The sequence below is a fragment of the Mirounga leonina genome, unplaced genomic scaffold (assembly GCF_011800145.1).
Source record: "Mirounga leonina isolate KUSES-001 unplaced genomic scaffold, KU_Mleo_1.0 Mir_166, whole genome shotgun sequence".
NCBI classification, from domain to species: domain Eukaryota; kingdom Metazoa; phylum Chordata; class Mammalia; order Carnivora; family Phocidae; genus Mirounga; species Mirounga leonina.
This window is the reverse complement of record NW_023270418.1, coordinates 12,070,727-12,097,962: the sequence shown is the minus strand read 5'-3', so window position 1 is coordinate 12,097,962 and position 27,236 is coordinate 12,070,727. Positions and strand designations below refer to the sequence as shown.

The 27,236-nt window shown below is 37.2% G+C and overlaps 2 protein-coding genes across 3 annotated transcripts in view; one reads left to right on the top strand and one right to left on the bottom strand.

The window, feature by feature from the left end:
- Positions 1-789, top strand: part of CCDC73 (coiled-coil domain containing 73) — a 212,933-nt gene extending 212,144 nt beyond the window's left edge. Inside the window, exon 16 of the mRNA XM_035012528.1 lies at positions 426-789. Coding sequence (XP_034868419.1) covers positions 426-647 — 222 coding nt within the window. The 3' untranslated portion in view covers positions 648-789. The remainder of the gene's footprint in view (positions 1-425) is intronic.
- Positions 666-25,153, bottom strand: EIF3M (eukaryotic translation initiation factor 3 subunit M). Of its 2 annotated transcripts, none has more exons than XM_035012525.1 (11): positions 25,007-25,153; positions 22,449-22,581; positions 21,342-21,480; positions 20,942-21,065; positions 20,692-20,786; positions 8,782-8,865; positions 7,730-7,829; positions 7,031-7,112; positions 2,770-2,913; positions 1,651-1,711; positions 666-1,193 (listed from the first exon to the last, which is right to left on the bottom strand). In XM_035012525.1, exons 1-11 carry the CDS (start codon positions 25,046-25,048, stop codon positions 1,073-1,075), a joined length of 1,125 nt encoding a protein of 374 aa, XP_034868416.1. In that variant the 5' UTR covers positions 25,049-25,153; the 3' UTR covers positions 666-1,072. The 2 variants fall into 2 exon arrangements, with proteins under 2 accessions (XP_034868416.1, XP_034868418.1); XM_035012527.1 differs by having other exon boundaries at positions 1,651-1,708.
- Positions 25,154-27,236: the final 2,083 nt, after the last annotated feature.

Genomic DNA, 27,236 nt, shown 5'->3' with positions numbered 1-27,236 from the left:
CTTAACCATCTGAGCCACCCAGGCGCCCTCCTCCATTAACATTTTTAATTTTCCCCTGGCTTTGATAGAAGATACCAAACATAGACATGTTTGGGAGGGGAAGAGGAAGGAGTAGCAGACAAAACAGATTTTGATCTGCAATAGTTTTAAATATCTTTTCTTTCAGTGTAGGCCCAAGACCTTTTAGAAAATGTTCATGGTATCCCTGGACTTTACTAGGGATCTTAAGGATCTACTACACAGGCATGAGCCTCCAGGTGCACATTTTATTGTTTTATGCCAAAATAAGTTGAAAATTAGTCAAGAAAAATGATGGCTTTATCACATACTCATAATTGCAGGATTTTCTTTTAACTCTTATTGATGATTTAAAAAAAAAAACGAGCAATTTCAATGGTAAGGAAAACAAGTTTGGTCTTTTCTAGGTGAAAATAAAGCCTCTGAAATCAGTTCTGCTCCAAAGCCATTTTCAGGCAACCAAGATTAAAGATCCTGCCGATGTGGCTGCACCTTCTACTGTTGAAGATGACTGGCAGAGCCTAGTAACAAATCAAATTAACGAAATCGAAAACTTCCTAAGCTTAGAAAATGACAACCAACCTAAGAAAAGAAAAGCAGAAGAGATGTTGGAAAAAATGACAGATTAAAAGAATGTTGATAAATGCTTTCAGTGGTGAACAGAGATTTAATTGAAATATCAATAAGGTTTTGACTAGAACAAAATGTTGCACCTAAAGCCTTACAGTTATACTCTTCCAATTTCTTTTGATGTGGTGAAATTATACTATTATCCAATTCCCCCTAAATTAAATGTGCTTTCCTCCATATATCCCTTCATCAAAGCTATTTGCTGCACCCTGAACCCCCTTCCTTGCGAACACAACTTATGAAATATACAAGATAGATAGTGACCCTTTGCAACTGATTACTTTGTATCCTCTGAAACTTGTGACTTTTTACATTTCTTTAAACTTAAGACAATAATGTCCAGACTGTAGTCAAATTTCAGTTTGTTTTACTGTGATTTAGATTTTTTCCAAAAAGAACAAAATTTTATATGTAGCATAAAAATTCATGTATCAGAAAGACTCAAAAGGCTGTTTTTCACTTTGTTCAAGTTTTGTTTCCAGGCATTTAGTGTGTCATACAGCTGTTGCCACTGCTGTTTTCCAAATGTCCGATGTGTACTATGACTAAAAATTGAAAAATTAAAAACAAAGTTATTGTCAACTTTATATCCTTTTGGCATTCTTTTACAATACTACACACTTATATCTAGTTAAAAACCAGGTTAAATATACATGAAAGACCTAAGCTTCTAATTCTTACCATTCTAAATTATTTTTTAAAAATCTTTATCATATTGATCCTAAACCTTCTATTTTCCTGAACTACATAAACCAGACACAAAAGTCATTAGTATTCTAGCCAATGCTGAGCCATTAAATGAAATGTGCTGGAAAATAGGACTCTTTCATTAAATAAGCTAATCACATTCAGTCTGAACTTTAATAAAATTATGATAAATAGCAACTATTTAACTACAGTCAACTGATAAGAACACTACCTCGGTTCTCTAAACATTTAAGTGAAATAATCGGAACAAACTAAATTGTTCTACAAAATGCTGCAAAGTCTTAAGTGTCTTACCTGACAACTACTTTCCTCTGGGTCTGATCAATTTTGCAGTAGACCATTTTAGTTCTTACTGCTGAAAAAAGACGTTTTACAGGGTACGTTATATGGAAAATTCCCAAGAAAAACAGCTAAGATATAAAACTAAACCACAATAAACTTTACAATTTTCAAACATTATTTTATAAACCAGCTCTCTGAATCTAGTAACAAGCACAGCAGTGTGATGGAACCAAGAGGAAGGTCGTGCATTTGTCCTATGGTTGCTGGGTGAATCTATACTAAATATCACATACAGTTTTTATTAAGAATTCTAAGTGTTCTCCCCTACAATTGCATATGGGGGAAAACACTAATTTCCTAATAAGGTATTACTCCTTTATAGGACAGTTTGAGACTTAGAGCATTAAAAAGAAACCATGTCAATAACTCTGTACATTTTATTAATCCTGACTGGGCAATTCCCCCAACTTTCAAACTTAAAAAGCCCAGAAAAAAAATCTGAGTAACAATTAAATCATATTATAATGTAATTGTTGGGAAAGGTCCTGTTTCTAGCCAATGATAAAAAAAATGATAATGATTAATATTTACAGATCATTTACTATGTGCCAGGCACTGGGCTAAATAAATAAAGTGCTTTACCTGCATTACTTCATTTAATCCTCACAACCATGTATTAACTCCTACATTCCTGTTTCAGAGGAAGACCTGGTCCTCAAATCCAGATCTGATACTAAAATCAAGGTTCTTAACCACTACGGTATACTGCCTAAAGGCCATTATTCTGTATGATTTCGAGGAACAGAACACCAAAAACCAAAGAGCAAGTTGTATTTCCACTGAATTTTCACTCTACTACAAATATAATCTGCAAGTCAAAACATTCATACCTGCTACAAGAGAACCTAGCTTTGTTAGAATACGACTCAGTTTCAAGATACAAAATCTTTTTTTATTGTTTTCTTAAGCAGGCTCCATGCTGAACATGGGGCTTGACCTCATGACCCCGAGATCAGGAGTGGCATGCTCTACGGACTGAGCAAGCCAGGCACCCCAAGATATAAAATCTTATATTCCAAAAGATAAAAGAGAAATTCTAGGAAAAAAATGAAAATATTCTAATTGCCTTACCGTCAATAACAAATGCTTCAACATCATCGGCTCCAATCTGAAGTTCTTGCTGCATTGTGTCAAAAGAAATTTCTTTATTTTCCACTGCCATTCCCATAAAAGTAAGCAGTCTCATTTTTGCCATATTCTGTTCATGTAATAGACCTGAATAACACAGTGGTTAAAGCTGGATGAACATCCGTACTAGTTAAAGATCTGCACAATTACAACTCTTGTGTCAAAAGTCACTGAGCAGGGTGCCTGGGTGGCTCAGTTGGTTAAGCGACTGCCTTCGGCTCAGGTCATGATCCTGGAGTCCCAGGATCGAGTCCCGCATCGGGCTCCCCGCTCGGCAGGGAGTCTGCTTCTCCCTCTGACCCCCCCCCCTCCTGCTCGCTCTCTCTCATTCTCTCAAATAAATAAATAAAATCTTAAAAAAAAAAAAAAAAAAGTCACTGAGCATTTACAGAGCAGTTGTGACAAAGCTGCTTATATTTGCAAACCATAAACTGACCCCATAATTAAACTATGGAATATTAACAGTTATTCTTCTAGAACTACGTTTCTTTACTGCTACAGTGCCACAGGTCATAGGTTCAAAGTAAGAATGGGCTATAAAATGGTATTTTTTAAGCCCTAGAACTTCTGCACATTTTACGTTTTTTATAGTTACAGATTTTAGGAGATAAAACGTACAAAGTTTATTTCATAAGAACATTTTTATTTAATTACTTAAGCTTATTTTTACTATTTGCTGTCCATTTAAACACAAGATTCCTTACCTTTTGTTGTGTGTCAGTATTACTAGTAAACATGAAGCCTTAAAATATTTTCATATACATTCTGTTATGAAAACATTCCATTTCCCAGGTGACTTTGGATTTAATAATTAAGTCAAAAGGGTGTTCATCACTTAACAATTACAGGCTACACTGATTAGTACTAGATAAAATTAAATAGTACCATTAACAGTGATACCTGAAGTAGAAAACTGTACAAATAATTCAAATTTTGCCTTTTAACTTCTAGTGAAACATGCGGTTACAATTTTTCAGATCACAAACAATTGTGAGAGCCAAAAGGAAACTTTACAAATTACCCAGTCCTGATTCTTTCATTTTAAAAAATAAGAAAACTGAAGAGCAGATTAAATGACTTAGTCAAAGTGGTGTAGTAGGCCTAAAAGATATATTTGCTTATAAAATAAATGACTAGTAATACATATATTTATAAATCCTGAATATCTAAATTATTACCAGTTCCTAAATGGAAATGGAATTATAACACAATATCATATATACTTGATTTGATGCTAACTTATTACAAAAACAAGTTTCTAAAATTAATCTAAAATTACACGTTCGTTTTCTCTGAAGTTTCAAATTATGAAACTGAGCAAATGATCATGTACCCTCTAATAATTAAGAGCCTCAAGTTTCCACTGTTAAAAAAGTTCTAAGCACTCCATAAATAAATTTGAAATTTATAACATATATTAGCAGAAGACAAGGGAAGCCCATTAATACAGGACATAATCATCTGTTAATTAGCTGTAATTATGATGCAGGCCTTCTATTTGGCACAGATTCAACAAAAACATGATCATCATAACTCAAATGAATGAGGTATCCAAGTAAGTACTGCTAACCGGGTTTAATGGAAATCTACAAGCATCAAAAAATCAATTAGTGCACATTAACCCTAATTAACAAATTCAAATTAGATGCTGATTAACTTTCTGAAGCAAGAAGGTAGCAACTGTATAACACCAGATTACATGTAGACATGTTAGGGCAATTCAGCTGACACAGGATAATGCTTACTATTGGCCCAAGTTGTCACTGTTAATAAAGTGTTTTTGATAAAGTGATGCCACCTGTAGAATCTAGACATTTGTAACCAGACTTTGAGTTGTAATAAACGTTAGCAATACATGTAAAACCAAAAATACGCACACTTATTAAGATATTTTGCCGAAAGCATCTTTTACAAATGTCTAATAAAAGATAGCTTATTTGCATACATGTTCAAGAAACTGAAGGCAAAACAGGGAACTGGACTTCCGGTTGGCACCATAAATTAGAAATGTTACGTTTTTCCTATCACAGAAAACAACTACTAAAGATTTTTCTCAATATTTTCAAATACAAGAAAATTCCTTAACATCCCCAGTTCTCTGGGCATATACACTTCTCTTTCAGTATGATAAAATGATATTCCTAAAGTTTCTAAGATATAATTAAAATACTATTTTACTGCTACTCTTTGTGTAGTTACAAGCTTACATAAATTTAAGAATTTATCAGAGAAATGAAGATTATTTCTAAAGTGCATTATGTAAAACCATTATCTATCTTACATGTGGAAACCTGTGTGTTAGAACTCGTTCTCAAAACCAAAACTATTAAGCCAGTGAAGTATGAGTTAAAGACTTGTAGAAAGCTGTGCTTTGTTTCATGAAACTAGAACATTACCGTCAAAGAGGAAGTCACAGTGTTCTGTGTCATATTTCAATTTTAAAGTTATAAAAAAATCTAATTTTATGGAAACATTTATTCATTACTAATATGTCAAAACCTTAATGCAGTAATAAAAAAATGTGCATCATTGAGCAATTTCTGCATTGTCACTGACCCCTGTCTTAAAATGCTGCAATATAGAAAACGTAATTTTAATGCATGCAATAGCTTATGAACCAGTGCTCCTTTGAAACAGTCAATTACACATCAATGGGGGAGTGTCAAAGTGTTAATTACTACTCCTTTTTCCTTGGTGCGTAAATAAAGAGGTTGCTGACATTAACATTCCATCACATAGCTTCATGCCACAAAACAAATTAACTGGGACAGAATGTGGTTTTTCTGGGTCTAGTGCACCTGGCAAAGCATTCTACACAAACACACTTGCATCTACTTTATCCTGGTATATTTCAAATGCCTTATTATGTTCAGAATAATTCAATCTTCCCCAATTCCATGGCTGCACAAAATATACATGTGATAGGAATTAATGATGGCCAAATTGAGGACTAATAACAGTATAATCAAAATAGACTATAAATGAGTTCTTCATCTATATCTCAAACCACGAGACTAACAACTTAATATTAACATGGGAAATATAACCAACCTCTAAGGTGTTTTGATTATTGCCTAGTAGAAAAACAAAGCACCTCGGTTTCACAGTTGACTTCATTCTCAAAAAAACTGGTAGTTTTAGAACAATTTAAATCTGTTCAACTACAGATTTTCTAATTTTTCTCTTTGTAACTTTAGTATGTTCAAAACATGCTCCAGAAAGAAATTACTGAATATATATAGAATTTGCTCAATGGGGATAAGGTTAAATTCAGTTTGGCAAACAGAGCTTTGATGCTCTAGAAAGAAAATTCGAAAATTAAAATCATATAAAGCTAAGACTATGCTGTCTTCAACAAATTGTAGTAAAGAAAGTTTCCTTGTAAAAGAAAAAGAAAAAAAAAAAAAAGTAAAAAAAAAGAGAAAGTTTCCCCCATCATGTAATTCCATTTCTAATTCCATCTACAGCTTCACTTAGATCTGCTTTAACAATACATACACTTCTAGAATTTGTTAATTTTGGGGGGGGGTGTGCACCAAGAATAAAATATATTACAGGGGGAAAAAACCCCATTTGTTTCAATTATGTAACTATGGCTTCTTTTTTAAAAATCACCAAAAATATAAGGAGTAAGGGTCTGTTACAAACATAATTTTGTTTTAAATAATAAAGTAGCTTTTAGTCATCAAATTTTGTCAGCTGTTAAAATGAGTACTTCTAAAAGTCGCCATTATGATCAAAGTAATGATGATCCTTTAAGTTGCTTTTCTGCTCTATCCTCCATTCCACAATTTAAAAACACATGTAACAATGGAATTATTTCTATCCGAATCTGCTCTAACACCTGCTTCTTGCTAGAACTGTACCTCAAAGAAGCATGGTCTAGTACACCCGGCAGGAGGGCCTAAATTCCAACAAACTCTTATAGAGAGAAATAAAGGCTTAGGTTTTCTGACTCCTAGTTTCATTGCTCTTTCCACCACAAATGCTACCTCCTACATCTTCTTCTGATTCCCAATTCATTCTGAATAATCTTTTAAACTGTCCACCTGTTTGCTGCTGTTCTATCATACACCACTGATTAGGGTAATCTAAACAAAAGGCCACAGTCATATTTGCTGGATTTTACAGTACATGAGAGTTCTAGAAGAGCATGTTCCCATCTTTCTTTATAGCCCAACAAAGAATAAACTCCAAAACTTACCAAGTGAATCAATGAAGTCTTTATTATTCTGATAAAACTTGACATATGATGCCAATTTAGCACTCACAAAAATGGTTAAAAGCTACAGATAGAAAATAAAGATATAATATTCAATACAGAATCAAGATTTATACTCAAGATATTTTTAAGACATTAACTCTCAGCAATAAAACTCTCAATGCTTCCTTTAGTGCAGAATAGCAATCTGTTTGATCAAATTACTATCTAAACCATTTGCTTTCGTTAAGACTCATTTAGATGAACAATCAGTAAATACAGCTCTAAGTGAGCTACCCTGAAAGACGGTGGGAACAGCATAATACAAATGGAAACTAATCCAAAATGTATTTATACTTACACTTGAAAAGAGTGTTCATTTGTTTTTAAATATCAGATTTATCTTCCTAATTGGGGCTACCTGACACTACATATAAAAAGAAATTCCTATTATTTATGTTCATAACAGCCAGACAAGTACGGAGATGAGGGAAAGGGAGAAAGAACAGGAACAGGTATGTTCAGTGATTGGAAAAAAAAGGCTGGTCTTAAATTTCATTCTGTTCTTGGTGTTAAAAAAAACAAACAGTTCTGTTTCCCGATCTAATAGTCATGTTCATGAATACAAAGAAAAAGAGTTCTGCTTCAATATGTTACATTTAGGAAAAGAGAACATTTTCCACATTAAAGATAAATACTTACGTCATGAATAAGCTCGCCTTCCAAAAATTTGACTGGTTTTAAAGTGAGAAGATGGTCAAAAAGAAATGCATTTGGATCTTTCAATGCTCGTACAATACACCTTTATTAAAAAACAAAAATACAAGCTCAGAGTCCTGAGATTCAGGAACTTTCCACCGACGTTTACAGATTGCAAAATATATTTAATTCAGTAAAATATCTAAGATTTCAATTTACACAGCATAAAAAAAGCTACAGGACTGAGATTAAAACAGGCCAATAAATCTACTTATCAGGTGTATCTGTTTTAAAAACATAACAAAGTAGTTGTAGACAAAAACATGGAGCAAAAGCACGACTGAAATAATCAAAGAAAAATTAAAACAGCAGAAGCATCTTCCCATATGTGAGACACTGAGTTAAGTGCTTTACGTGCATTACAACACCCTGATATACAGTATTATCGTGCCTGTTATCAAAGATGAAACAGGCCCAGAAAGAACTTGCCCAGTAAGTGCTAATTAAGTGGTGGAGTATTTGAATGCAGGCAGTCTAACCTCAGAGTTAAAGATCTTTCCCACAAACTACACTTTCTAGCAACACCTAGGTCCCTGTGAAGCCGTACCGTACAGAGAAGTTATTATTTCCATTTAATAGATTTAAAAAACTGATTCCATTATTATTGCTACTAAGTAGACCAAGGATTGTTTGAAGCCCTTATTCTCATTAGCAATGGGCTAACTTTTAGCATGCCACCAACTTTTCCTCATCTACATACCTTACCATTAAGATAAAATCAACCCGATATTAGGCTCTACTTCTCAATTTGGGATCATCACACCCAACCCAGCAATACCCTAAACAGAAAATATCATGTGACTCTTCCACCTACAATCTATGGTCATTCCAATACCAAGCCCTGGATTTTAGTATCTACACCGGATCACCACAGAGCACACAGTATCAAATGGCTCTGGATCACGGGGCTGGGAGATGCAAACGTAATTTCTGCTACAGCTCAACCTCCAAGCTGCGGGTAGCCCCCATCAGAAAGACAACGCGTTCAACAGTACCTGTGGGCATCAACTCGAGCCTGGGAAGCATTGTCCTCTGTGTAACTTCCTAGCAATTCCACCATGACTTTTGAAGCAGCATCACTAGAAAGAAATGTTGCTTTAGGAATTTCAGGATATCATTACTGCCATTCATTCACTCAAAACTATTAAGTGCCAAGTACTATACTGATGACACATACAATGGTGACCAAGAGACACAGCCCTACTCTATGGGAAGAATCACGGAACTTTCCGGGGCGCCTGGGTGGCTCAGTCGTTAAGTGTCTGCCTTCGGCTCGGGTCACGGTCCCGGGGTACTGGGATCGAGTCCCGCATCGGGCTCCCTGCTCCGTGGGAAGCCTGCTTTTCCCTCTCCCACTTCCCCTGCTTGTGTTCTCTCTCTTGCTGTCTCTCTGTCAAATGAATAAATAAAAAAATCTTTAAAAAAAAAAAAAATGGAACTTTCCTCCTAGTAGGAAAGACCGATGACTAAGGAAAAATAAGAACTAACAAGTGCCATGATGGTAGCCAGAAACGAAAAACCAGTAACAGATATGCAAAGAATAAAGAGAATGGAATCCAAGTATATCACTAAAAGCCAACCAACCATGAAAGGAAGCAAGAGAAGGATCAGAGAAAATCTACAGAAACAACCACAAAATAAGTAACAAATTGGCAGTAAATACATATCTGTCAATAAGTACTCTGAATGGTAAATAGACTAAACATTCCAATGAAAAGACAAGAGGGTGACTGAGTGTATTAAAAACAAGACCCAACTATATGCTGCCTACAAGAGACTCATTTCAGACCAGAAGATGCCTGCAGACTGAAAGTGAGGGGATGGAGAAACATTTAACATGGAAATGGATGTTAAAAGAAAGCCTAGGTAGCAATACTTATACTGGACAAAACAGACTTAAAAACTAACAAGAGACCAAGAGGGACACTATATAATCATAAATGGGACAATCCAACAAGAGGATATAACAGTTGTAAATATTTATGCACCTAACATGGGAGTTCCCAAATACACAAAACAGTCAATAACAAACAAACAAAAAATCAATAGTAATATAATAATAGTAGGGGATGTCAACACCCCACTTACATCGATGGACAGATCATCCAAACAGAAAATCAATAAGGAAAACAGTGGCTTTGAATGACACACTGGAACGCATGGATTTAACAGCTATATTCAGAACATTCCATCCTAAAACAGAATACACATTCAAGTGCACAAAAAACATTCTCCAGAATAGATCACAGAATAGGCCACAAAACAAGTCTCAGCAAATTAAAACAAAACAAAACAAAACCCCCCAAAACCAAAGTCATACCATGCATTTTTTCTGACCACAATGCTATGAAACTAGAAATCAACCATAAGAAAAAATCTGAGAAACACACAAGTACATGGAGGTTAAATAACATGCTCCTAAGCAATGAATCAGTCAACCAAGAAACCAAAGAAATAAAAAATTACATGGAAACAAGTGAAAATGAAAACACAATGGTCCAAAATCTTTGCGATGCAGCAAAAGTGGTAATAAAAGGGAAGTTTATAGCAATACAGACCTATCGCTCAAGAAGCAAGTAAATCGCAAATAAACAACCTAACCTTATACCTAAAGGAGGAAGGAAAACAGAAGGGATTCTAAAACGCTTCAGAGCACCAAAAATTATGGATCTCCTTCTGTACAAGCTGACCTCACTTGGGGGACATGGAGATTCTACAAGGGAAATGGAAGCATCTAGCAGCTCTGTTCTTGATCTTTCCAAATGTCTCCAGTGATCATTTGTTTGAAGAGAGAAGCTTAAAATAGGGCAGAGTATCTTTCCATTAGGAAAATGCCAACAGTTCAGAATCCTTCTTAGCCTTTCTGACATTTCCCAGAGAACCTGCAAGTCCTTCACTGTGATTTGGAAGGCAGCTATGCTCACCACTATACCACCAACGCCTTCACTGTGATTTGGAAATAATGAAGGACATTACACATCTTGTAGTGGAAATAATACAGATTAGAGCAGAAATAAATGATATAAAAACTAAAAAAACAGAACAATGAAATCAGCTCGTTCTCTGAAAAGATATACAAAACTGATAAACCTTTAGCAAGATACATTAAAAAAAAAAAAGGACCCGAATAAAATCACTAAGAGGAAAATTAACAACCAACACCACAGAAATAAACAATTATAACAGAATATTATGAAAACCTATATGCAAACAAGTTGGACAACTCAGAAGAAATAGGTAAATTCCTAGAAACATATAACCTACCAAAACTAAAGCAGGAAGAAATAGAAAATTTGAACAGACCAATTACCAGCAATGAAATTGAACAAGTAATTTAAAAACTCCCAAAAAACTAAGTCCAGGATCAGACGGCTTTGCAGGCGAATTCAACAGAACATTTAAAGAGTTAATACCTATTTTTCTGAACAGAAAATGAAAACTTCCAAATTCACTCTATAAGGCCTAATACCAAAACCACATAAAGACATCACAAAAAAGGAGAACTACAGGCCAATATCTCTCATGAATATAGATACAAAAATCCTCAACAAAATATTAGCAAACCAAATCCAACAATACATTAAAAAAATCATACTCTGTGATCAAATGGGATTTATTCCAGGGATGCAAGGTTGGTTCAATATTCACCCATCAATCAGTGTGATACAACACACCATTAAGAGAAAGGATTAGGACCATATGATCATTTCAATAGATGCAGAAAAAGCATTTGACAAAGTACAACAGCCATTTGTGATAAAACCCTCTGCAAAGCAGATCTAGAGGGAACATACCTGAACATAAACAAGGCCTTATACGAAAAACCCACAGCCAACAAAACACTCAATGGTGGAAAACTGAGAGCTTTTCCCCTAAGGCCAGGAACAAGAAAGGGATGTCTACTCTCACCACGTTTATTCAACATAGTACTGGAAGTGCTAGACAGCAATTTGACAACATAAAACAATAAAAGACATCCAAATTGGTAAGGAAGAAGTAAAACTCTCATTGTTTGCAGATGACACTATATACAGAAAACCCGGAAGACTCTACCAAAAAACTACTAGAACTGATAATGAATTCAGTAAATCCACAGGATACAAAATTAATGTACAAAAATGTGCTGCATTCCTATGTGATAATAATGATGTAACAAAAAGAGAAATTAAGAAAACAATCTCATTTGCAATCACACAAAAAACAAAATAACTAGGAATAAATTCAACCAAAGAGGTGAAAAACCTCTACTCTGAAATATAAAACACCGATAAAAGAAATTCAAGAAGACGCAAAGAAATGGAAAGACATTATATGCTCATGGGTTGGAAGAACAAACACTGTTAAAATGTCTATGCTACCCAAAGGAACCTACACATTTAATGCAATCCCTATCAAAATACTAACAGCATTTTTCACAGAACTAGAACAAACAATTCTAAAACTTGTACGGAACCACAAAAAAACCTCAAAACAGCCAAAGCAATCTTGAAAAAGAAAAAACTGGAAGTGTCACAATTCCAGATTTCAAGTTATATTATGAAGAGATAGTTAAAACAGTATGGTACCGAATAGACACATCGCTCAATGGAACAGAACAGAAAGCCCAGAAATAAACCCACAATTACATGGTGGATTAATCTTTGACAAAGGAGGAAAGAATATCCAATGGGGAAAAACAAATGGTGCTGGAAAAACTGGACAGCTACATGCAAAAGAATGAAACTGGACCATAAACAAAAATAAACTCAAAATGGATTAAAGATCTAAATGTGCGACCTGAAACCATAAAAATCCTAGAAAGGACCACAGGCAGTAATTTCTCTGACATCAGCTATAGCAACATTTTTTTTAGATATGTCTCCCAAAGCAAGGGAAACAAAAACAAAAATGAACTATTGGAACTACATCATAAAAAGTTTCTGCACAGCAAAGGAAACAATTAACAAAACTAAAGGCAATCCACAGAATGGGAGAAGATATTTGCAAGTAAAGGACATATCCGATAAAGGGATAGTATCCAAAATATATAAAGAACTGATACAACTTGAACACCCTAAAAACAAATAATCCAAATAATCCAATTAAAAAATGGGTGATGTCCAACAGACACATGAAAAGATGCTCAACATCACTCATCGTCACAGAAATGCAAATCAAAATTACAATGAGATGCTACCTCACACCTGTCAGAATGACTAAAATCAAAAACACAAGAAAACCAGTGTTGGCAAGGACGTGGAGAAAAAGGAACCCTTGTGCACTGTTGGTGGGAATGCAAACTGGTGCAGCCACTGTGGAAAACAGCATGGAGGTCCCTCAAAAATTTAAAAAGAACAACTCTATGATCCAGCAATCACAGTACTGGGTATTTACCCAAAGAATACAAAAACACCAATTCAAAGGTATACACGCACTCCTATGTTTACAGCAGCATTATTTACAATAGCCAAACTATGGAAGCAGCCCAAGTGTCCATGAATAGATGAATGGATAAAGATGTGTGTGTGTCTACACCTACACACACACACACACACCCACCAGAATATTATTCAGCCATAAAAAAAGAAAAAAAAACACTTGCCATTTGCAACAACATGCATAGAGCTAGATAATACTAAAGTAAGTCAGAGAAAGACGTACTGTATGATCTCACTCATATGTGGAATTTAAGAAACAAAATGAAGGGGGGAAAAAAAGAGAGAGAGGGAGACAAACCAAGAAACAGACTCTTAACCACAGAGAATAAACTGACGGTTACCAGAGAGGGGTGGGTGGTGGGATGGGTGAAACAGGGCATGGGGATTAAAGTACACTTATGATGATGGAAAAAAAAATAATAAAGTGATTAAAAAAAAAAACCACCACAAATAAGTATCATGAAGGAAAAAAAAAATGGTGATGTAAAAGAGTAATGCAAGCAGAGACAGGGAAGTACATAAGGAAAGTCTCTCTTCGAAGGAATGACATATAAGATGAAATCTAAGGATGTAAAGTAACTGGCCATGAAAAGTGTTGGAGGTGAAGGCTGGATAACTTTCCGGACAAAGGGGAAGACCAAGTACAGAGGGCTTAGGTAGGAAAAAAGTTTTGTGTTCTAGAAATTATTAGAACAGCATGGCTGAAAGGCGCCTGGGTGGCTCAGATGGTTAAGCGTCTGCCTTTGGCTCAGGTCATGATCCCAGGGTCCTGGGATCGAGTCCCGCATCAGGGTCCCTGCTCCTTGGGAGCCTGCTTCTCCCTCGGCCAATCTCTCTCTCTCTCTGTCTCTCATGAATAAATAAATAAAATCTTTAAAAAAAAAAAAAAAAAGAACAGCATGGCTGAAGTTGAGCCGACACCATATATTTAAATAACTCTACTAAATGTATCCTTCCAATTAAATTATCCTTAAAATTATGCAGATGATAGATTTTAGTTGCAGTGAAAAGCACAAAATGTATTCATTCAATTTGAAGTCTTAGAAAATGTTTATTTTCACCCTTTATTTCTTCCTTTAAACTGATGAATCGTTGGACAGTTATAGAAAACTTAGTGAATTATGAAAAATCATTTTTTTCTTTGTTTTCTAAAAACACTCCCCCCACCCAACATCTTGATTCAACTTGGGTAAAATCAGTAGGAGCTGTATCATTGATTTTAAAAAGTTAAATCGTATTTTAAAACTTCCTAAAAACCGAAGGTTTATTAAAATATACAAATGTAGGGGCATCTTGGTGGCGCAATCAGTTGAGTGTCTGACTCTTGGTTTCGGTTCAGGTTGTGATCTCGGGATCATGGGATCGAGACCCATGACTGGCTCCGTGCTCAGTGAGGAGTCAGCCTGGGATTCTCTCTCCCTCTCTGCTTCCCCCACTCTCTCTCTAAAATAAATAAATCTTTAAAAATATATATACACAAATGTAAATATAGGAGTGGTTAAGTGGTAACCAGCATCTTATATATAGTGATAGAACTGTAAGAATTTTTTTTTTTTAAGATTTTATTTATTTGACAGAGAGAGACACAGTGAGAGAGGGAACACAGCAGGGGGAGTGGGAGAGGGAGAAGCAGGCTTTCTGCTGAGCAGGGAGCCCGATGAGGGGCTCGATCCCAGGACTCTGGGATCATGACCTGAGCCAAAGGCAGACGCTTAAACAACTGAGCCATCCAGGTGTCCCAAACTGTAAGAATTTGAAGAAAATTTTAATGAAAACCTGTTTTACTCATTGTTATCTTGTGATACTCTACAAGCACATGTGCATTTCATTTTCCAGTTTTAGCAGCCACAATATACTTCAACCTAATATATCTTATCAAGAAATCTGAATTCACAAATACCAGATAAAAGAATCCATTTAAAGTGCACAGTATCTGACATACAATCAGCTCAAGAAAATGTTACATGATTTGTACTCATCAACCACCAATGTAAGTAAAATAATGAAGGAGAGAACCCATAGATATAAGCATTCTTACTAAAAGGGCAAAGTGAACCTCAGAATTCTAATTCAGAAGCAGCAAAGAAAATTACATTTTATGTGTACTGAGCAAAAACCAAATCTTAGAATTTAAATCAGCAGTGTGACAGAAACTTGTATTTAAATAAAACAGCCATCCTCTTCTACCTTCCTTAGGGAGGGTAGCATTTATCCACCCAGGGCCCATAATGTGCCAAACACCCTGGGCATACACAATGGTTGACAGACAGATTCCTGGCCTTCATGAGCGTACAGCCTCACAAACCGCTAAGGCTGTCACACCCTATGATAAAAGTAGAGGGTGCTGTCAGAGAGGGGCATTTAACCTAAACGTAAGAGTAGTGCTTTAGGCAGAGAAATGAAGTCGAGCATAGGTCGCCTAGACCAAGGGTAGGCAAACTTTCTGTGAAAAGCCAGACAGTTAAGTATTTTAGGCTTTGTAGGCCATATGGTCTCTGCTGCAACTACTCTAGTCTTGGCAAAAGCAGCCGTAGACAATACATAAATGAGTAAGTAGGGCTGTGTTCCAATAAAATTTTATTGACACTGAAATTTGAATTTCATATAATGATCATATGTCATGAAATATTATTCTCACTTTTTCTTAACCATTTAAAATAGTAAAAACCATTTTTAGCCTGTGGACCATACAAAAAGGTGCCAGCCCCTGGTCTAGACTGGGAAAGAGCAGGGTGCTCTTACAGCTGACACAGGCTTAGTATGTCTCGGATGTGATAACCAAGAGGAAAGGCTTGTGTGTTGGGGGAAAATGGAGGGAGGGAATATCCATTACACATTGTAGTCTGTCAACACACCATACAAAAATGGCATGATTATCATCACATTCACCAAGCCTCAGTAGGTAACCTAGAAGCCCGTGTCAGAAAGGTCTTACATGCTATGAGTTTTGTAATATATCCTAAAGAAAAATTTGCGGAAACTTCTATTTCACAAAATCATTATGGTTGCAGATTGGAGAAAATAGATTGCACTTTAAGATGTCTCACTTAGGAACAAAGAGACTAACTGAGTGAGAAAACAACAAATTCATTTTGGTCACACTGAGTTTGAGGCAGCTATGTGCCACATCTGAGTGGAAACATGCAGAAAAGGGTAGAAAGTAGTTGAATACAAAGATCCAAGGCACAGAAGAGAAGACTGTGTTAAAGACATGGATGTCAGGGCACCTGGGTGGCTCAGTCAGTTAAGTGGCTGCTTTAGTTCAGGTCATGATCCCGGGATCCTGGGATCGAGCCCCATGTCGGGCTCTCTGCTCAGTGGGGAGCCTGTTTCTCCCTCTGCCTGCTGCCCTGTTTGCGTGCGCGCACACTCTGTCAAATAAAAAAAACCTTTAAAAAAAACAAAAACAAAAACAAAAACATGGATGTCCATTCAGTAGATGACAGAAGCCATGGGAATAGATGAGATGACCCAGGCGGAGTGAAAAAAGGGTCCTCCGACAAAATCTTGAGTAATAGTAGTATTTAATGGGACAGAGAAAGAATAATTCACAAAGGTGTCTGAGAATGAACTGCCAAAGAGGTTGGACAAAAAAAAGGAGAAGTGTCACCTAAGTCAAGAGAAGTTTCTATGAGGGAAGGAATATCATGGTCACATGGTGCTGAGAGGTGGAGGAAAACAGGGACTGTAGAGTGACCACTGGACTGCATCTATTCTTAGAAATGAAGGAACCAACACTCAAATACTGCAAGCTAATTACTGTAACATCAGAAATAGGGGAAAAAGCCAGGGATCTTATACTTGCAAGGTGTTTTGACATTTTTTAATCTAAAAGCCCTCAGGAAGGGCATGTACTCTAGTTCCATAAACCACCACTTCATGTGCTTTTGTACATCTCTGCTTTTGCAACATATTTCGTAAACAGTCATTCATTTAACAAATATAGAGTGCCTACCACGTGTCAGACACTGTTTGAGTAATGAATGAAGTTCCTGCCCTCATGAACTTACATTCTAGCGGGGACAGATAATAAACATTATAATAAGTCTGTTACTAAGAAGTGCAAGGGGGAAATGATGAAATAGGGATGAGAGAAACAAAAACAATGCAAGGGTGTAGAGGAGATCTTGTTATACACAGACAGCCAGAGAAGACCTTTCTGATGAAATAATAAGGGAACAGATCTGAAGAAGGGAGGGAGCCATGTGGCTACCTGGGAAAAAAGTGCTCCAGGCAGAAGGGCCAGTACTAAGAATCTGGAGCTGGCTTGGCCTTTTACTCCCAAAGAAGCACTGGAGGGTTCTGAATAGAGGGGAAACATAATCTGATCATATTAAACAGAACTTTCTGGAAGCTGTATTAATCTGTATTAAGAACAGGCTGTAGGGGGACAAGACCCAAACAAGGACCATTTAAGAGGCTACTTCAAAAATCTAAATAAGAAATAATGGTAGCTTAGACCACAAGGTAGACTTTAGATTTATCAGAGCTGACAGGATTTGGTATTGGATTAGATACAGAGTGGAAGACAAAAAAGGAACCGTAAAGGAATCCCAATTTTGGGTTTTGGACAACCAGAAGACAGAAATGGCATTTCCTGAGTTGGAGAAAGTAAAAAGAACAGATTTAGAAGGAAAAAAGGTTCATTTTTGCAGCTGTTGTATGAGAGGTCTTTTGAGTATCTAAAGAGAGATGTTAAACAGGAATAGATATTTGGAGTTCAGAAGAGAAATACAGGAGATAAACATGTGAAAATCACTAGCATATAAATAGTATTTAAAGGCATGTGACTGAATGAGAGCACTTAGGCAGCAGTGGCTCTTAACCAGGTGCCCTCCAGAGCATTTGCAAGTGCATGGGAGCATTGCAGCTCTTCTAATGCCTGGGAAGCACCAATGGCATTTTAGTAGGTGAGGACAGGGATGTGAAGTATCTCGTACTGAACTTTAACAACTTAGCAATACAGAAAACTGTCCTGCATTTGGTACTCGGCCTCACCCAAAATCACAGCAAAAAAAATACAAACAACATGCACAGGGAATAAATGTAACTGAGCAGAAAAAGTCCCAGGAATAAGTTATCCTAATGTTGAGAGAAGGAACCCATAAACAAGTGGTGAACAAAGAGAAGAACTGGGCGCCTGGGTGGCTCAGATGGTTAAGCGTCTGCCTTCAGCTCAGGTCATGATCCCAGAGTCCTGGGACTGAGTCCCGCATTGGGCTCCCTGCTCCACGGGAAGTCTGCTTCTCCCTCTGCCTCTCTCTGTCTCTCATGAATAAATAAATAAAATCTTTAAAAAAAAAAAAAAAAAGAGAAGAATTGATGGGCGCCTGGGTGGCTCAGTTGGTTAAGATTCTCACTCTTGATTTTGGCTCAGGTCATGATCTCATGGGTCTTGAGATGGAGCCACGCAACAGGCTCTGCACTCAGCAGGGAGTCTGCTTGAAGATTCTCTCCCTTTGCCCACCCCCACTCTCACTCATGTGTACACTCTCTCTCAAATAAATCTTAAAAAAGAGAGAGAGAGAAGAACCGAGAGAGATGAGCCCCTTGGGGATAAATGTAGAATCATGATGTTGTACACCTGAAATTAATACACTGTAAGTCGACTACACTTCAATAAATGAGGGGGGTGTGAGGAGGCCCCAAAAACCAACTGAAGAAAGTGTTTCAAGGAAAAAGTGATCATCTATGCCAAATACTGCAAAGGTTTAACATTAGGACATGTCTAGTAGGGGCACCTGGGTGGCTCAGTCGGTTAAGCATCTGCCTTCAGCTCAGGTCATGGTCCCAGGGTCCTGGGATCGAGTCCCACATCGGGCTCCCTGCTCAGTGGGGGGTCTGCTTCTCCCTCTCCTTCTGCCCCTTTCCCTGCTCATCCTCTCTCTCTCTCATAAATAAATAAAATCTTAAAAAAAAAAAAAAAAAAGACATGTCTAGTAGAGCATAGATGGGTACTGATGTCCTATTTCAATTTCTCTGAAAATTAAATTTGGAATTCCTTAGAACATTGGTCACTTCCATTCTACATATAACAGACTAAGGACCTACTAAACAGCAATTAGAGAATCATCCAGTGAGTAGTCATCATCTCTGCTAAGCACTAGACATTCAGAGGGAAACCATAACACTCATCATTTTAAATTACTCTACCAGAAAAAAGACTAACTTCTTAAAGGTGAGCTTGAAAAATGAAAAGGATAGTAAGAATATCTAACTTTTATGGAGTGCTGTCCCAATAATGAAGCCACTATGTTAAAAAGTATATGAATATTGTTATCTTGTTTTTCAGCAGCCCTATGAGGTATTACTATTTTTTCCACTCTAAATTAGAAATTCCATTCAATTGGAAACTGAGTTACAGAGATGGTAATTTATTTAGTCATACAACAAGCAGGAAAGCCAAGACTTGAATCCCAGTAGTCTGGATGCAGTCTGCCCATCTGAAGTGTGCATGAAAATAAGGATTCTTTCTCTAACAGCTTTTAATGCTCTCTCCATTTGAAATGGTCTTTGTTATAATCTATTTACTCTTAACACTTTACTGACTACTGGCTAGAATGCTGTCATATGTCTGCCAACATACAATAGGTAGTAGCCACGAATGAAACAGGCTGTTAGCGCAGTATCCCCTGCTTCTCTTCTTTTATGATAAAGCGTTCCAACTTTTGTAACAAAAGTTTCCTTTTATATTGTTAAATTTAAATAGTTGCAAAAAGTTTACATTACTTAACAGAAACACATTAACCTTACTGACCCTCTCTAATACATTAAATACCCAGCACTAAAAGCCAGTATAAAAATTGTGCAATAAAAAAACTAAAGGGAAGACTGGTTTACTTTTTCTAAAAGTATTTAACCATTATGTGAAAAGAAATTGAAAAGCTAGGTCAAAAAGGTAAGATTATCTTTTAACACTAGTTCTGAAAACTGAGCCAAACCTATAAGCTGGGTATATAGAGTAAGTATTTTGGGCATGAAGTTTGCTAGGCTGAATTACATACCTTAGAAACCCAAGACCTTGCAGAAGCCCAACAAGTACTCTTTTAGTAGAGTCTATTGCAAAATTTGATCTTGGGGGCACTTTTTATATAAGAGACTGACTGTGGAAACTTTGATTGGTAAACCCTATCACTAAACAAAAGTGGTAGCACTGCCCCACACTAAGACATCAAAGCATCATTAAATAACTTAGTCTAAAGTTACATATAGCTTTCGGATTAACAGTTGTACCATTTTTAGAACAAAAGCAAGTTTTGCTTTTAAAAATGTTTAAAGATGGGGAAAACTATTTTAAACTTTGTAGTTATGTTTAACTTAGTAGGTGAAATTTACAGAAATACATTTACAGCAACTCTGTGGAGAACAAAACAGAGCGAAATCACTTACCCTATTTGTTTTTAAAAACAGCCTCAACTGTTTGTTGCCTGTGAGGTTTTAAGTTAAATTGCCTGTGAAGTTTTAAGCTAGTACATTAATTCTGAATACCTTTTCTTACAATCCACAAGTGCCTCATAGAGGAGCCTTAACAGGGTGTGTTTTTTTTCAGTGGTGAGGTTCCAATCAGAAATCCATTTTCTAACCTACAGGATTGACAAAAGGAGGAAATTTAGTGACACAGCTGAACACAGTTTCATCATTTAAAAGGTAACATTTAGAACATACATATTTGCTATTTTAGTTATAATATATTCTACATTTCTTATAAGCAGAACAAGTATTCCACATAGTAACTCACTTGATCCAGCTCAGTTGGAATATACTGGATGGCCCCACAAGATGCTGCCACTTTAATGAGGCTGCAATACACTGTATATCTTACAGGAGTATTCTTATCCATCCCATGGAAAAGGTTGCTCAGCCTGGTTAACAAATAATAAAAGTGTTTGAGATCAGTAACTATGATGATTAAGTTGAGATTATCTGCTCTCACAACAAACCTGAGACACCATTAATAACTTCACATCACAAGGAGGGAAATGGGGCACAGAAAGGTTAAACGACTTGTCCAAGGTCATACAACTAGTAAGAGCCACAGCTGACAGTCAAGTTCCATAATTCTTGCTTTTAACCATTAAATGAGAGCGACATCAAAAGAACCTCTTGAAAAACTGAGCCTCTTTCAGTTCTTAACTTACAATTGCAGTCTCAGAGATGGGCGTTCGCCTTCCCGAAATTTGACCAGCTTTTCACACAGGCTTTCAATCAGAGCTTCCTGCTTGTCCGGTTCCAAGATCAACAGGAGGGAAACCACGCTGTTCATCACACTTTCAACATCTACACATGCATGGATAACACAACAGCAATACTATCATACTTAATGTGTCTAATTAAGTATGTATTTCCAGTGTTTTAATATATAGAAGACCATTAAACATAAAACACTTTAGGAAGATGTAATCTGGCTACTGTAAAACAGTTCCACCAGAGGACACTTCTCCTTCAAGGGTGTGCATTATGCTAAAAATATATTATACATGAATTCAAATGAAACCAGTTCTGCTTACAGCTAACAACCAGAAAGCACTATGTACATTTTATTAAAGAAAAAGGAAATTATTACCTAAGATTTGGTTTTCAACCTGTAAAACAGAAGACTGATATATATGTCTATATACATGGTTTCAATTTTTACTGGCAAGATATTCAATCATTTGGAAGTTACTGGTTCGGTCTTAAGTTAGAATGCTTTCTCAAGTGAAGAAAACTTTTATATATAAATAGGAAATTATTGAGAAATGGAAGCGGTCAACTTCCTGGCTGGGTCATTGCTTTCTGACTGTAAGATATTAACTACAAGCCAAATTTAATCTCAAACCTTAACTAAAGATTACAGGACTCCCAATTTTCAAAATTTCCCATTTTATGTCAATAAACAGGGAATCAGCCAAATAATTAAATATCTTTTAGATATTGATATTGAAATTATATCCCATTTGATATTAATGGAAACCTATCAAAAGGAAAGAAGAGCTTCACTTTTCCTCAGTTCATTCTCAAATTATCAGTATTGAGTGTATGCACTTAACACTCAAAAAACATGACCTATTAAAAAAGATGTCTTCTCAAAATAGACTTACTTCACAGGTATAACAGATTAGAATAACCTGAAAGTATGTGTAAAGGTAAGATTAAAAAAACAACAGGGCTTAACAGTTCTAAGACAAATATAATTTACAAGAAAAATTTAAAAAGTAGATCCTTTCTGATTAGTAAGAAATATTACAAAAAAATTAAAAACAAACCTTTATCATCTTCCTTCAGACATACATCACAGGCCTCAATAATTTGAGCTAAATCTACATGAAGTCCACCTTCTGAGTTCTCTTCTGAAATTTCAGCTCCTTTAGATTTCAGATAAGCTCGAAGCTCAGCAGCCTGTTGAATCAAGTTAAGATTGCTATACATCTCTAAAAGTGACAATGCCAAAATTCAAGATCTCAAACCATTCTTTTTTGAAAAAATAAGAAGTAAATACTTAATGACTTTAAATTACTATGCTGAAGTGCCTCTCCCCCACCTCAGTCCCCATCACAACCCCACAGGAGCCACAGGTTTTCCTCTACAAAACCAAGTGGCTACACAAACCCACTATGACCCACATGGATCATCTTCAGAATTTCTCTATCACCTATATGCTGCTGAACTTCCAGTACATAGCCAAAACTTCTAATATACACCAAAGCGTTTATGAGGGGTTGTGTGTGGACAATTAATCTGACCTGGTAAATTCAACTTGTTTTAAAGAAACGAAATTTTATTGCTCTCAAGTGTATATAATATAGCTACTTTAAAAAGTTACAGACATTTGCCATTACCTTGGCAAGAAGGTAATCATTTGTTAATAAAATGTTTGAGAACCTATATGAGACAAGCATTTTGGGAAACACAAAGATAAAAAGATGCTTTGAATGTTGTTTTGAATTTATAGTACTTTTCAAATTGGATCTACTTTATTCATTTTTTAGAATGCAAAATACATATCTGTATCAGAAAGCACCCTGGGACCTGTAACTACAGTACCACATCCAGGTATTCAGACATTTTATACTCTAAAGCATATATATAATATTTAGTAAGATGCTCTTTTGAGGACTTGGTATTTATGTCAGCCAAACATGAATGTAGATGGTATTTAAGATAACAAAATGAAAAACTTAAGCAGGAAGATGAAAGGATACCATTAGTAAATGCCCAGGTATCACATTTTCTGAACCCACAAACATGTTTGGCTACCTACAAAAGGTACGTTAAATTTGTAGATCTGATGGCGCTACCCTTTCAGGTAACAACACAGTATCTTCACTTATGAGTTGGTATTATAAACTAGATTTTATAAAACGGTCACCATATCAAAGAGCATAAAAACACTAGTGGGGAATGTGTTTTCCTATGAAGGAAGTGTAATATGGTAAAAAAAAAAAAACACAAAAAAAGTTTTTCAGCTTCTGCTTTGTAGATACAAAGCAAACTTTTTCTAAGAACCATTCAATCAACAGTTTATTGTTTTTATCTGTCATCCTCACTGGCTACAAGTAGTTGTGGAGTAGGACAAGTAAAGGAAAAGACAAAATTCTGAACTCCATTTCCTACCCTACTCAAACACAGAATTTGTCCAAAGTTGAACTTCTGAAGCAATCACATCTACCTGAAAGGAATGGCTGGTGTCAAACTCATGTATTACAAAAGTGGCATAACCTAACTAGAAATGACTCTTTAAAACTAACATAAGACCACGACAAGAACTTCCTCCATCTACAAATTCTTTCCTATGTTAAAATCAAATACTTTTTTGGGGTAATCTAATAGCAATTTGTTGATAACATGATTCCATTAATATGCTTTTTTCCTTGTTTTCCACATTTTCCTTTCTAATGTGCTCAACTCCTTCCCTAGCCTTATCTCCTCCCTTAGCGCCCCCCACCCCCCCCTTTCATTTCCCCTTCTTACTCGGTTCTTCAGGGCTGAGGGTCTGCACTTCTACCATGGGGGTAAAAATCAACATCTGTAATTCTAAGAATTATCTTAGAATAGTAATGGTGTTTTCCTCTATGGAAACCAAATTTCCATGTTAGTGGAGTAGCAAAAATTATAAAACAACACCTACTTCACAGAATATGGTTTTCAGTTCTATAAAATTAACTTAGAGAAAATAAATTCAGGTTTTACTCCCATCAACTATCAGCCATGCATACAAAAGACCAAGCATGATATAAAAAATTTAAAAATATTACGATGGTTCACCAGGTGTATGCCTCAAAACATGAGGGTGAAACTGTTCTATTTTCAGGTTCCAGAACTCTCACTCTTGCACAAGTAAGAATATAAAATACGGCCTCCGTTTAAAATAGGGTCACCTTTGCCTCTGTGATCACAAAATAAAACCATTTTCAGCTTTTGTACAAAATAATTTTTCCTCGACTGCTTACGTCGTTTAAAGATTCGCTACCTCCCACTCCGGATGTGGCTGCATTTGGGAGACGGAAGCAGACACCATTCCCAGTCAAAAAGTAGTGTCGTCAGAAGTGACACGGACTGCAAGGTTCCCGACGCCAACCAGGAAGCTGGCTGTAAAGCCTCGGGCCAAGCGCTGGAACCGACGGTCGGCGGGCCAACTCAACTCCTGGTCAAAAATTAGCGCCTCGCCTCACGGCCTCCCTACTCCCGTGTGTGGGGAGTGAGCTGCGGCTCTAAGCCCCGGGGCGGGCTCCGCGGGGCGGTGTCCCGACCGCCTGGTTTCCTGGCTCAGCCCTTCATACCCTCCCAACCCCATCCTGGAGGCACTCGCGGCCTGGGAGCACACCTGATCTTCCTCACTGATGTCGATGAAGGCCGGGACGCTCATGTTGAAAGACCGGGTACGGCCGTCGCTCCACTCGCAAAAACCACGCCGACCGGAAAGAGAGCTACCGCGCACAGGCGGGGGGGTGGGTGTGTGTGTGTGCGCCACACAACTGCTTCCGGGTTACCCTGCGGGGCGGGGCCAGGGGGGCCGATCCCATCGGGCGCTGGGGGCGGAGCCACGCGCTTGGGCCGGTGTCGCGGGCGCGCTCTACGGGGCCAGGTCCTGGCACCGCCTCTCCCTTCTAATCTTTAGAATGATGTCGCCGATTATCCTTCGCGTGAACTCACGTCTTGCGCCTTACCTCACCTCCTCTCTGAAATCTTAAGCCAGTTCGGCCAACGAAAATGGTGCTCAAAATAGTTGTTCTTTTTGCAGCCACACCCCCTCGGCCAGCCAGTCTCTCAGGCTGCAGTGCACGGCGCCTCTGTTGTTGCTCCCCCCAGCCACCGCGCCTTGGCTCTTGGCAGTACCAAAAGAGCCTTCAGGGCTTGCTTTTTTTGCTGATCCCGACAATTTTTTTCGAGTTAAAATTTATCCCACTTTTCAGCATTTATTGAGGGACCTGCTGACAGGCAGTGTTCTCTGCGCCGGGGATAACCGTAGTTTCCAAGAGAAGCTCCCACTTGCAGCTTACATTCCAGCGGGCGCACAGAACACAAACATTTCAAAGTAGTTAGAAAGGCAGTCCTGAATGGCGTGTTTTACAGCTTGGCCTCCAGAGTAGAATTCCTAGGGATGGAATCCCCGCTGTACCATTTGATGGACGTGTGATTTGGGGCAATTGCTTAATATCCGTGTATCGGCTTCCTCTTGGAAAAATAAGAATAATGAAGTGCTTACCTCGGTGGTGTTGTGAGAATTAAGTAAATTAATATATAAAGCACTTAAAACATGGTGAACACTGAATGTATTAGCTATTAGTAAAGAATTACTGTATGCAACATGTTAACTAGCTCTACCAAAAAGGTGAAAGCAGAAGGGGGGCGGGGGAGAAAAACAGAGAGAAAGGGTGGCTGTGTATAAGTTTGTGTGCATGCCTTTTTAGGTAGGGTGATGGAAGAAAATTGCTCAATTCATATTGAGAACTGAAGAAAATAAGGAAAGTATGAATTAAGAAACCTGCAGGAAAGCATTTCATTCATAAGAACAGCAAGATAGGGATGCAAGGTAGGGGCAAGCAGGCCTGTGGGCCAGATCTAAGTAGAGGAAAGAAAAAATGAAAATAGCCATGGCCAGCCAGATCATGGTCTGCTAGGCCATAACAAGAATTTTGGCTTTGACTCTTAATGAATTGGCAAGCCTCTGACATGTTTTGAGCAGAAGAGTGAGGAGATCAAATTTAACTTTTTTTTTTTTTGCAAAGGATCACTCTGGCAGCTGTATTACAATTTGAGGTAAGTTGGGCCAGGGTCAAAGTAGTGACACCAGTTAGGAAGTTATTACAGAAGGCAGAGTGAGAGAAGATGGTGGAGTGGTGGTGAGAAACTGAATTCTGGATGTTTTAGTGGTAAAGCTGTTAAGATTTTTTTTTTTTTTTAAAGATTTTATTCATTTATTTGACAGAGACAGACACAGTGAGAGAGGGAACACAAGCAGGGGGAATGGGAGAGGGAGAAGCAGGCTTCCTGCAGAGCATGGAGCCCGATGTGGGGCTCGATCCCAGGACCCTGGGACCATGACCTGAGCCGAAGGCAGACGCTTAACGACTGAGCCACCCAGGCGCCCCAAAGCTGTTAAGATTTAATGAGAGATCAGATGTGGGGTGTGAGAAAAAGAGAAAGGCAGAGTGACTCCAAAGTTTTGTCCTGAACTCAAGCCAATGCCTTCTAATATTCTGGGGCAAACTACTTATGGTAATTACTGGCTTGCCTCTTACTTGAAAATGCAAGAAAACACAACAAGAAGGCCATGATACATACCTGAGATGGTTATTTTTTAGGAAACAAGGGAAAATTAAATTTTTTTAAATGGTGGGAGAATCAATAAGAAAAAGAACAACCCAATTTTAATGCAAATTAAAAACATGATGAGATACCACTACACATTTACTGTAATAGCTAATTAAAAGAAAAAACTGACAATACCAAGTGCTGTAAGGATGTAGAACGACTAGAACTGTAATAAATTGCTGATAGGAATGCAGAATGTTAATAGCAATCAAGACAGACAAGTAGATGAAAGGAAAAGA